This window comes from Ahaetulla prasina, chromosome 1 (assembly GCF_028640845.1).
Source record: "Ahaetulla prasina isolate Xishuangbanna chromosome 1, ASM2864084v1, whole genome shotgun sequence".
Classification (NCBI taxonomy): Eukaryota; Metazoa; Chordata; class Lepidosauria; order Squamata; family Colubridae; genus Ahaetulla; species Ahaetulla prasina.
In genome coordinates this window covers 193,499,185-193,511,564 of record NC_080539.1, presented here as the reverse complement: position 1 = coordinate 193,511,564, position 12,380 = coordinate 193,499,185, and the positions used below count along the sequence as shown (strand labels likewise).

Below are 12,380 nucleotides of genomic sequence, written 5' to 3'. Positions count from 1 at the left end.
GTAGTAGGAATAGTTGGATTACTTAGTTGGGTTTCACAGTTGCGTGTAATTAATCATTGTAAATGTTTCCTTTAATTCTCTATTACATAGAATTATAAATCTACCTAGTAGGAGAGAAAATGGAAAATAGCTGAAATCAATAAGAGGAACATGTAAAGTTATTAGTGTAACACCAGGATTTTAATTAAAGATGTTGATCTTTAGTTAAAATGCTAAGCTCACATAATTGATCTAGAGATATTGTTCATTTTTTTGCTCATATGCACTTGTTTTTATCTTATGGAAATATATGTAATTATTTTTTTCTTTGGATACTCTTTTATTTTTTCATATTACATATTATTTATCCATCCATCAATTTGATTAGGCATTTTCAACTACTTGGGGTCTTCAGAACCACATGATCCTTGGCTTTTAAGGTACTGATAGGATAGTAACTAACTAACTAACTAACTAATTAACTAATTAACTAACTAAATAAATAAATAAATAAATAAATATTTTTACCACAAAGCCTTAAGGAAATTGCCAGGTTAGTTCCCAACTTCAGGGAGCTAAAATACTCATCCCAAAGAAAAAGTTACAAATGTTGATCACATGATCATGGGATTCTGCAATCATCATAAATACATGACAGTTGCTAAGTACCTGAATTTTACTCATGTGACCATGGGGATGCTGCATTGGTTGTAATCAGTGGTGGGATTCAAATTTTTTAACAATCGGTTCTGTGGGCGTGGCTTATTTTGGGGTGTGGCTTGGTGGTCATGTGACTGGATGGTCATGTGACTGGATGGGCGTGGCTAGCTGTTCATGTGATTGGGTGGGCGAGCCTAGCTGCTCATGTGACCGGGTGGCCATGGCTATGGGCATAGAAACTGTTGTGCCTCGCTCGCTCCCCCCGCCGCAGCCGGGCCCCTCTTATCACCTGCCGGATGCTGATAGTACAGGAGAATGTCCTGGCATGCCTCCAGCCCCCAGCCCTGGCACCATGCCCGGACAGGCCGAGCAAGACGAATGGCCTGATGTGCCTCCAGCCCCCAGTCCTGGCACCATGCCCAGACAAACGGAGCAACTAGACCCCTCCCTCACAGCATCTGAGCCTGAAGAATGTGAAGCCAGTCATGAGCTAAGATTACCAACAGCTGGAGGCTGGAGAGATCCTCGCTTCCGGAGAATAGAGAGGCGATGTCAGCAAAAGGAAGGGAGGGGCAGGCATGGATAAGTGCTGAGTCATGGAGCCACACTCCATGGCCTATATAAAGGATCTGCTTTCTGGCATTCTCTGAGTCAGGCAAAGTCTAACTTGGATTGCTGAAGTCACATCCTGGTCTCCTGCCTGCCCTGAGGACTCTGATAGGACTTTGGCAAAGCTGCAGAGGCTTTGCAGCCACGCTTGATACGGACTTCCCCGACCTGGCCGTCAGAGGAGGAGTGGGACACGACAGAAACTACTCAGAGGGCTAAAAAAAGTCATTTCTGACTGGTCCTTGCACTTATGACCATCCTCACATTTATGCCCATTGCAGCATTTTTAACAACCATGTCACTCATTTCACAACTGCTTCGCTTCACCACAGTTACAAGATAGGGCACAAAATGTAAAATGTGTGGGACAGTTGTAGGTGTGAAGACCGGTCAAAAGTGTGAGAACAGGTCAAAAAAAACTTTTTCAGCCCTCTGAGTAGTCCCTATGCACAAAATGCTGCAACAGGCATAAATGATGACCGGTCATAAGTGTGAGGACTGGTCAAAAGTGTGAGAACCTGTCAGAAATCACTTTTTTCAGCTGTCTGGGTAGTCCCTATGCTCATATGCTTGTGGCCACTGCCCACCCGATCCATGCACCTCACTGCCCACCTGATCCAAGCTTCTCGCTGGCTGCGCTTTAATCGCTGGCTAGAGAGATGCTTGGATGCAGGCAGGCTTCTGTCGGCGGCCACGTGGCGCTTGGATCGGGTGGGCAGTGAGGTGCATGGATCGGGTGGGCAGCAGCTTGTGGTTGCTGCCCACCCGATCCATGCACCTCCCTGCCCATCCGACACCGGTAAATAATGGTGGGGAGGGGAGGGGCAAGGGGCAGGGCGAACCGGCAATTTAACAAATGGTTCGACCGAACCGCCTAGAACCGGCAGAATCCCACCACTGGTTGTAATGTGAGAACTTGTAGTAAATAACTTTTCCACTCTAGTTGTAACTTTGAATGGTCATTAAACAAGTGGCTGTAAGTTGCTATCTGTATTACTATTTGTCAATTGATTTAGGAACTGTTACAGTCTTCTTTGAAATTTGGGAATATGGGAAAAATCTTGAAAAATGAACTAATTCAGAAAATTAATTCATAGTGATTTAAGAATCTTTTTCAAGATCTTGATAGATAGAGATCACTGAGTAAATCAATCACCACCTCTTTTCTTTGTATCAAGAAGATATTTCTTTATATCAAAACTCAAAGTCAGGGTCAATTTTTTTGCCTATGCTGCCCCACCCCCACTTTCTTTTTCACATTTTTTAGCTGAACATTTATTAGTATATATATTAAGTCAAAACCTTTAAACATTTTGGTATGCATGCCAACCACTCCTTTCCTTTTATCCACCAAATTTTCAGCATTTGTGTCTGTAACCATGAACATCTCAGTAATGCTATGTTATTCATGTTACTAAGGATTTGAATTTACAGTAATCCCGGTAAGATGGATTCCTATATGTCAGCAATCATACATGTATACACTTTCATGGTGCAGACTTTAAAACCAATATGATGATATCTAGGAGCAGCACAAATACCACACATTATTTTGAGATCTTGCTGCTCTCTGTGCACTTTCTAGTTGTGGGGAACTTTCTATGACTCCTGAGCAGGCTGTTTGACTTTAGTAACACTCCTTGAAAAGAAGGTAGAAAGATTGTGGGACAGCTTTTATTTCCATTGCTTTCTCATTAAAAAACAGTTAAAGTTTGAATGTATAGCACAAAAAAATAAAAATAAATAATTTCCATATCATAGTAAGGTTATGTCAATGAGAAAAAAAACTTTCATAACATAATTATTTGATAAAAATTTCAATAATGTCAACAGTATGATTTCTGGTTTGTCTTAATGTTTTCTTCTCACTTTAAAATTATTTCTTATTCCAATATACTTACAACTCTGGCACTGATCTGCTGAAGGTCCCCAACATCGATTTCCACAGGATTTGTGACACTGTCCACCTTTAGAAAAATGAAACAAAATTAAGAGATTATTGACAGCCTATTTTCTTCAGTGCCCTTAAGCTTCATCTCAGAACAACTTTTGGTAATACTAGGTAATCTAGTATGGAAATGTTATGAGATCATTAATGTTTTCCCAGTGCTGTAATATTTATTTATTATTTATTTATTTATTTAAATTTTTATACCGCCCTTCTCCCGAAGGACTCAGGGCGGTGTACAGCCAGGATAAAAAACAGTAAATATACAAAGTTAAAAATATCAATTTAAAATACCTATTCAATAGTGGCCGAATTAAAACCGTCAGATTGACCAACCTAAAATACCCCATATAAAATTACAAAAGATTAAAAAATTTAAAATTTAAAATTTAAAAATTTAAAAATCAGTCCAGTCCCGCTTGAACAAATATAGGGAAGAAAAAGGGTTCCTTGAAAAATCTGCCATGTTTCCTATATATGAATTAAAGGTAATTTATGATAAAACTATGGATCCTATTTGCACCATTTTGTCTTAAATGGCTACTGTAGAAATGTAAATGCCTAACTATTAAAATCTTTTTCCAACTCTATATTTGTGTAAGATGTCCACGCAATAAGAAAAAAGGTAAAGCAGAGAGAAGAAATTAACAGGTCAAAAGAAAAGTAAAAGCCTAAAATCTGTAATCCAAAATTCACAGTTGAGCATCAATATACTATCAGACATCTGTCTTGGCACCTTCCAAGGTTGGTGCCTCCCTGCTTTTATTTTATTTATTTTGGTTTTTTTTTAATTACAGTCATGTTCATGGGAGACCAAATTGCTAGATAAAAGCACCAGTCCAAAGCAACATGTTTATTTTTCAACAATGTACCTAGGCTTCGGCTCTAGAGTAATTTTTCAGAAATAAAATTGGTGGAAAGTCCATTATATTGTTTGGAATTGTAGAATCATAGTGTTGAAAGATGCCATTCAGGCCACTGAATCCAATTACTTGCTCAATACAGGAGCCCAAATTAACATCTCCTAAGTTGGCCATCTAGCCTTGCTTAGATACATTCAGTGAAGAGGATCCTACCATGGCTTAGGACCGGGTTACCTACGGGACTGCCTGCTGCCACCGATAGCCTCCCATCGACCTGTGCGCTCCCACAGGGAGGGTCTCCTTAGGGTGCCGTCAGCCAAACAATGTCGGCTGGCGACCCCCAGGGGAAGAGCTTTCTCTGTGGGGGCTCCTACCCTCTGGAACGACCTTCCTCTGGGGTTACAATCACTCCCCGACCTCCGGGCCTTCTGACACGAGCTCAAGACCCTCTTGTTCCATCGCGCAGGGTTGGCCTAATTTTGCTATGGTTTTAATTGGGATTTTATTACCGTTTTAACTGTTTTAATGGGAGCCAAAATTCAATTAGATTTTTATAGCATTTTAATTGTATTATAAACACTGTTTTATATTTGGCTGTAAACCGCCCTGAGTCTTTCGGGAGAAGGGCGGTATAAAAATTTAATTAAATAAATAAACAAATAAATAAATATATTTGGATAATTGGTCCCACTGTAAAACTGTTTTTCCTTAATGGATGCTTATTCTAATATGTAACCTGAATATATCTTTGCCAGAAATCATTGTGTAGTGACAGCAGAGAGACATCTCTGACAGAACTGATTAATGTTTGATAGCAAGACCAACCACAGTTTGATACACACAGCAGGTAGTTGCTTGTAAGGTCAGACTGAAACATCTTGTCTGCAATGCCACTTTCTGGCAGCTCCTGTTAAGGACCAAATTTCTTTTCTTCATGCAGTTAAATCAAGTAACTGGTCCTGTCCCAGGCCAATATTTTGAGGAGAAAGTTACATTCCTATATTTCTATGCAAAATAATAGAGACTTGTTTATCTCCTTAAAATTATGTTTGCTGATTAAACTTGTATATTTGTTCATTTGTTGATGTTCCTCATTGTACGGGTTTGCTTCTGCATGCCTGCAAAATTTCAGAAATAACATAATATATTTTTTCCAGTGGTGGGATTCAGCCACTTCGCACCACTTCGGGAGAACCGGTTGTTAACTCTGTGAGCAGTTTGGCAAACTGGTTGTTAGAAGAAATCATTAGGGCAGAGAACCGGTTGTTAAATGACTTGAATCCCACCACTGATTTTTTCCCCGCTTTCTTTTTGGTACACCCTAAGTTCCATAAATGATGAAAAAAGCAAATTTTCTGAGAAGGAGATCTAAGACATAAATTTCCCTTAACTTTTGGCCAGGAGATCAAATAAGAATTCTGGGATAAAGTGAAAAATTGACTCAGATTTCCAAATATGGATCCTAAACTTTGGCTCTTTTCCTTTTCTTAAAAAAGACACAATGATAATATTTAACGTGTACAAAAGCTTTGAAACTGTTTTGGTATGAATTATCCTTGAAGAAGTACACACGATCATGGAAAATATATATTCATATATATTCATTTACCTTCATTCATAATATATAGTCAACCAAATATCATCACTTTCTGACAACCACATAATATTGTTAGAATTTACTAATTAGTATTGTATGCTAGCCATTTCATTAAAAACATCGGGCCCAAGGTTCATTTGAAGCAATTATGAAAACTTTTTTTATATCTGCAGTTTTTTGCTATTGCCTGGCATCTGGTTATTGGGATCAAGACTTCCGTTATAGTTATGACACGCAAGCCCATTCTGATCAAGAGGAAAGTAATACCATCTGGCAGAAAGAACAGAACTTTCACCTGTAACAATGATAACTGTTACTAAACTTCCCTGGAGCACTCTATAAGAAAACTAGATATACCAAACTGCCTTAGAAAAAAAAGTTATTTAGGAATGAGGGAAAGTAAGGAAATACTGAAGAATTATGACATTATATGAAAGAAATGGGGAATAAATACTTAAATGTAAATAAAGACTTGCAAAGACTTGAAATTCTGTTCAGGTCTATTCTCTCATGTATGAGGAAAAATAGTTTTGCCTGATCCAAATAGTATATATTTCAGTTTAAAAAGGAAGAAACTGAACGTCACTGGGAATACTGCCCACTGGAGTACAGTCTTATGCTTCTGACAAAATTAAATCCTATTTATCCTATTAAATTAAATTAAATCCTATGTTTGGATAAGTCTATGCTTTAAATAATCTATTCAGTTCATTATGACATAATCCAAAAGACAGGCTAAAATCTCAGTCTGGTGAATAAGAAAACACTTCCTGCTTAAACTTAAAATGACTTGGGGCTCAAATCTAATTCAACATGGACAACTCTTATTTCCTCTTATTTCTACACTGACTATCACTAGCTATCAAATTACTCTCTTCTTCTTTTGTATTGAACAGAATTGTTATTTTCAAGAATATTTTATTCAAACCAGAATTATACAACTGCCATATATATATTCATGCCCTTGGATGACCCAAATTGTATCTGCATCAAGTGCAAACTGATTGGATTGCTGGAAGATAAAATACTCTCTTTCATGCTAGGATGAACGATACAATCAAGAGTCTGGAAACGGTTTCTATGGATTACAAGCAACTAGACAGGAAAGCAAAACAATATGGGGTACAGGTAGTTTTCTCTTTCATACTGCCAACCATAGGTCAACACCCAACAACCAATGGAGAATTTTAGAAGTAAACAACTGGCTCAAGGGATGGTGCTGTCAAGAAAACTTTGGAATTCTGGACCTTGGTTTACATTACCAAAGAAAGGTTTTCTGGTGAGAGATGGGCTACACCTCATAAAAATTTGGAACAATGTTTTCGGAAAACACCTGGCTGGCTCATTCAAAAGGCTTTAGATAAAACTAGAAGGGGAAGGAGAACAATCTAATCCCAAGACAACAAATCAGACAATGGGGAAGAGACTAATGAGAAAGAAGGAACACTTAGGAATACAACAAGAGATGGAGGAAGGAAAAAACAGGGCTCAAAGTATGAGGAACAAACAGGGAGATTTTTAAGTCCTAGTTCATGAGGACAAGTACAACATTGTTGCTTTACTGAAACTGGTGGGATGGAACCCATGATTAGAACATATTGCTAGAATGCTATAAATTGTTGGAAAGAAAAGGACCTAACAAAAGAGGAGGACAAGTTCTTTTGTATCTAAAGAATTACTACAGAAATACACAATACCAAGGAGGAAAGCCTTCTTTAAAGTATTTTGGTAATTTCAGAAGAAAAATAAATGACTTTGTCACAGGTGTGTACTACAGATCACCCAACCAAGTGGAGGAAATAGACAAACGTTTTGGTAATTGGTTAGCTGGTGTGTGCAGGAAACACACCACTGTGGCAATGAAGATTTCAACAACCCCATCATCAACTTGGAGATTAACTCTACAGCGAATAGGAGATCAAACATCTAAAGTGTGGGCTGACAACTTTGTCTTGCTAAAGGCAGAGGAGTGAACAAGAGGGACAGTTACACAGCACTTAATTCTTACAAGGAGGGATAACATGGTTGAGGGAATGGAAGTTGTAAGGACTTTGGAGGGAAGTCTATCATACTAGAAATCACCATAATGCAGGGACACATAACTAATGTTGCTGACTTCAAGACAGCTGACTTCAACAAATTAAGAGAGAGATTAGGAAGGATTCCATGGATTTAACTCCTAGAGGGAAAAACAACTCAAGAGAAAAACTCTGGAAAATGAGAAAATAAAAACCTAAATAAAAACAATACAGATAGTTCTCAAGTTACAACCACAAGTGACCCCAAAATTTCCATTATTAAGTAAGACTGTTGTTAAGTGATTTTTTCCTCCATTTTAGGATCTTTCTTGCCACAATTGTTAAATGAATTACTGCAGTTGTTAAGTTAGTAACATGACTAAGCGAATCTTGCTTCACCATTGACTTTGCTTGTCAAAAAGTCACAAAGGGTGATTACATGATCCCAGGACATTGCAATCATAAATACATGTCAGTTGCCAAGCATCTGAATTTTGATCACATGACCGTAAGGATAGCAATTTCACTTAGACTTACATACTGCTTCACAGTGCTTTTACAGCACTCTCTAAACAGTTTACAGAGTCAGCATATTGCCTCTAACAATCTGGGACCTCATGTTACCGACCTTGGAAGGATGGAAGGCTGAGTCAACCTTGAGCCCATAAGGATCAAACTCCAGGCTGTGGGCAGGAGTTAGCCCGCAATACTGCATTTGAACACTTGTGCCACCAGGGCTCCTATGCTGCAATAATTGTAAGTGTGAAAATTGTCATAAGTCATTTTTTCAGTGCCATTGTAAATGATCATTAACTGAATGGTTGAAAGTGGAGGACTACCTATACCATATAGAAGAAAAAACAAGAGATTCCAATTGAAACCAGCATGATTGCACAAAGAGGTATCTGACAAACTGAGCAATAAAAAATGGAAAGAATGGCATATAACTAAAAAAGATTACCAGCAAAATAGCTCAAATCTGCATAGAGTCAAAAATGCTAATGCTCAGAATCAAGTAAGACTTATAACAAATGTCAAAGATAACAAAGAATGTTTCTTTCACTATGTAAGAAAGAGTGCAGAGAAGAACAACAAAGATAAGGAGTCTAGAGGCTAAACCATATGATGAATGCAGTAGTGGGTTTCAATTTTGGCCGCTACCCGTTCGCTCATGGGTGTGCATGTGCTCGTACGTGCATGCAACGCTTCTGCACATGTGCAGAGATGTCCAGGCAGGTGGGCGGAGCCTCCTGCCACCACCGCTATCAGTTCAACCAATCCGCGGCAAACCAATAGAAACCCACCACTGGATGAATGGCTAAGAGAACTAGACATGTTTAGTCTAATGAAAAGAAGTATTCGGGGAGACATGATACTAAAAGTGCTGGATTTTTCAAAAAAAGATTGGATAACCACTTGTCAGGCATGGAATAAGAACTTTTGTCTTGGGTAGAAGACCTCCAAGGTTCCTTCCAGCCTTATGATTCTATAAAAGGAAACATACAGATCACAGATGAAAGAGAGAGAGAGAGGGAAGGGGGGAGGGACAGGGGAAGAGGGGGGAGGGGGGAGAGAGATGATTGACAGAGAGAGACAGACAGACATCCTTCGTAGAATGTAACTGCAGTTATGTCAGATATTCTGGACAAGGAGAATGGATTTTATTTGGGGGTTTTGAGAGAATTTGAGTCTGTGTGTGTTTATGTGTCCTGTAGTGTTGATTAGTTTGTTGTGATGGCTGGTGTGCGTATTTGATTGAGGATTTGTCTGAGCACTGACTTCTATGAAACCGATGCTGGTCAAGTGCAAATAGACAATTCACTATTTGGCAAACAGATGCCCCCAAACCTAGTTTCATTTATTTTATTTTATCATTTTATCTCTTCATGCTGGGCATTTTCCTCCATCATATGTGCCCATTTTCCTCCTACTAACCATTACTAATTGTTAATTTTCTTTATGGCATTACAATTTTTCTGTTTTCAATCCTTCAATGTAAGCACAAATAGCTAAGCTTCCAAAGTTTACACAACCCTCACAGTCTGATTGTTAAGGAAATCTAGTGATACAATAACTGTACACAGAAAATATTGTAAAGGATGCTTTATTTTCTGAAACAGAGATCTACAGATGTTCAACTCTGCCCTCAGATTCCAGGATGCTCTAGACAGCAAAGCCAGTGCTCAGAATTCAGGGAAATTAAATCCACATATCTGGAGAACAGATGGGAAAAGCAACCTATGCTGTCACTCTGTTCCCAAGTGACAGAGATCGACCGTATTTCAAGAAAGCTCCACAAATGCTATACTAATCAACGTATCATGGAACTGCCATATCCAAATAAAAGCTTGGTGCTGATATTATTCTTAATAAAAATTCCACCACATTGATCCTCTTCTCCTGAAAATAAACACAAGTTATTTTTAACAGACTTTGACATGTCTACCTGTTTCCTGTTATGTTATTTTTGTAGTGTCAGATGATAATTTGCATTTTAATAGAGATATTTAACTGTAGAGCAAGAAGAAGCCTGCCAACTGTCTTTTCTTCTTATTGGAAACTTGAAAGTGTCGGCTTTATTGTTTTCTCCTCTCACTGTTATACAGACAAAATGAGGTGCTGAAAATGTAGATAGCAGAACTTTGAAATAAATTATCACAAGTCTTTTTGAAGGTCATATATCAAGTAAATTGGAAGAAAACATGCTTTGTTTTATTTGCTAATAATAAGGTGTCCAACAGATATTGGACCAGATTCGAATCCTGTAATTTATTTTACTAATGCAATTATCTGAATAGAAAGAAATAAACTAATTCAGTATATTTGAATCATCTTCTGTCATAAGGTTAATACTATAGAACTTCTTCTTACAGATGGAGAGGTAAGAAAGACTTTGTTAAGATAATAAGTTCATAACAACTAGAAAAGCCAGCAATCAGGACCATTGGGTGACATCTGATTAGACTGATTTTTAATGGACCAATCCAAGACAAGGCAAGATGTTTCATTTAGGGTTAGGTTTTATTCAGTTCACTGATTTCATAACAATATCGAAAAAAGACAAAGCTTCAGGTAGTCCTTGGCTTACAACCTTACGACCATTGCACAAAATCCAGATGCTAGGCAACTGACTCATATTTATGACCGCTGCCATGTTCTGGGGTCATGTGATCACTTTTGTGACCTTCTGACAAGCAACGTCAATGGGGAAGCCAGATTTACTTTACAACCATGTTACTAATTTAACAACTACAGTGATTCACTTAACAACTATGGCAAGAAAGGCTGTAAAATGGAGCAAAACTCACTTAACAACTGTCTCACTTAGCAAAGGAAATTTTGGGCTCAACATCTTTCTTCAGGAGGGTTAATGCTTCAATCTCCTGAAAAGGCTCCTTGAATCCAAATGGGGCAACTGATCAACCTGTCTCTAATCACTCCTCTAGCACTTGTAATCAGAGTGAAGTTACTAGAGGAAGCAGACTTTTCAGCTGCCAATGCCTTAAACAAGAGCCTGGAGGTGGAGAGATTCTGGAGGGGATGAAATTGAACTTGCTATTTTTTCATCAAATTTACTATTTTTTCATCAAGGTTCTTTGATGTCTTCACTGTAGTCTCTTGATGTGATAACATTACCATTGACCTTCTGAACTGATGACTACTACTTGATAGACAGATGGAAACCACTGATTAGGGGAGGGGAGCTGGCAACTTTGTATGCCAGCTATGGTCTAGTTTGAAGTACAAAGTTCTCAGTACTGTCCCTTGTACGCTCATCACCATTCATCCAGGGCTTCCTTTGAAGACCATCCTGAAACTTCAATTGATCCAGAATACAGAATATCTTGAGAGAAATAGCCACTGGTCCCCCATTTCATAGAAGACATGTGGGTGTTGCTTTTCTGTCTTAAAGATTATGCTCTGCTATGGCCCTCCGAAGGAACTCAGTCAAGTTGCTGGTTTTCTGGAAGTTATTAAAAACATAATTATTCTGGAAAACATTTGGGATATAAAAGCTAACCATCAATTTTATTGATTTTAAAACTGTTTATATGTTAAGTGCTGACTACTTATCTTCATTTTGTATTATTGAAGTTTTATTTTGTTACTTGTGTTGTCATTTTTATTTCTAAGTATTATATCATGGATATTTTACAGCTTTGTTTATGAATATATTATAAATCATCAAGAGTCTCCTTGATTGTGGCATGCATAAATAAATAAAATGAATGAATAAATAAGTATTTTACTCATTGCCATAGGAGTAGTGATATCTCTGTCTCCTAGATGATTGGGAAAAAATATTCCATGGCAAAAATGGCATTTATTTTTCATACAGGTTGCACTGAAGCACCAAGTTACCCATGGCTTCACCACTTTTTCCATGCAGAGATGCCTGTCTTAGTAGCCTCTGGCTGGCTAGTCCTGGCTTCCCTCCCATTATTGTCATTACATTACTCATACTGAAGTCCCCCAATTCTTTCTTCACTGATAGTCTTCAAATGGATTCTCATCTATGAACTGATACTAATCCATCTGGCCTGGTTATCCTATCTGGCTGCTGTCTATTATGGAACTAAAAGGGCTCAACTCTGCCCCCACACTTTTGCTATAGCTAGCCTCAATACTGAAATTGCCACAGACAGCCCATCTCTCCGGCAGATCTTTGCAGTGAGCCTAATATTTCACATAGCACTAGCCATCAT

General features: G+C 38.2%; 1 protein-coding gene across 1 annotated transcript in view; it reads right to left on the bottom strand.

The window, feature by feature from the left end:
- The window catches only part of ERBB4 (erb-b2 receptor tyrosine kinase 4), a 1,012,642-nt gene that overhangs the window by 277,346 nt on the left and 722,916 nt on the right, over positions 1-12,380 (bottom strand). The window contains exon 6 of the mRNA XM_058186165.1: positions 3,150-3,215. Coding sequence (XP_058042148.1) covers positions 3,150-3,215 — 66 coding nt within the window. The remainder of the gene's footprint in view (positions 1-3,149; positions 3,216-12,380) is intronic.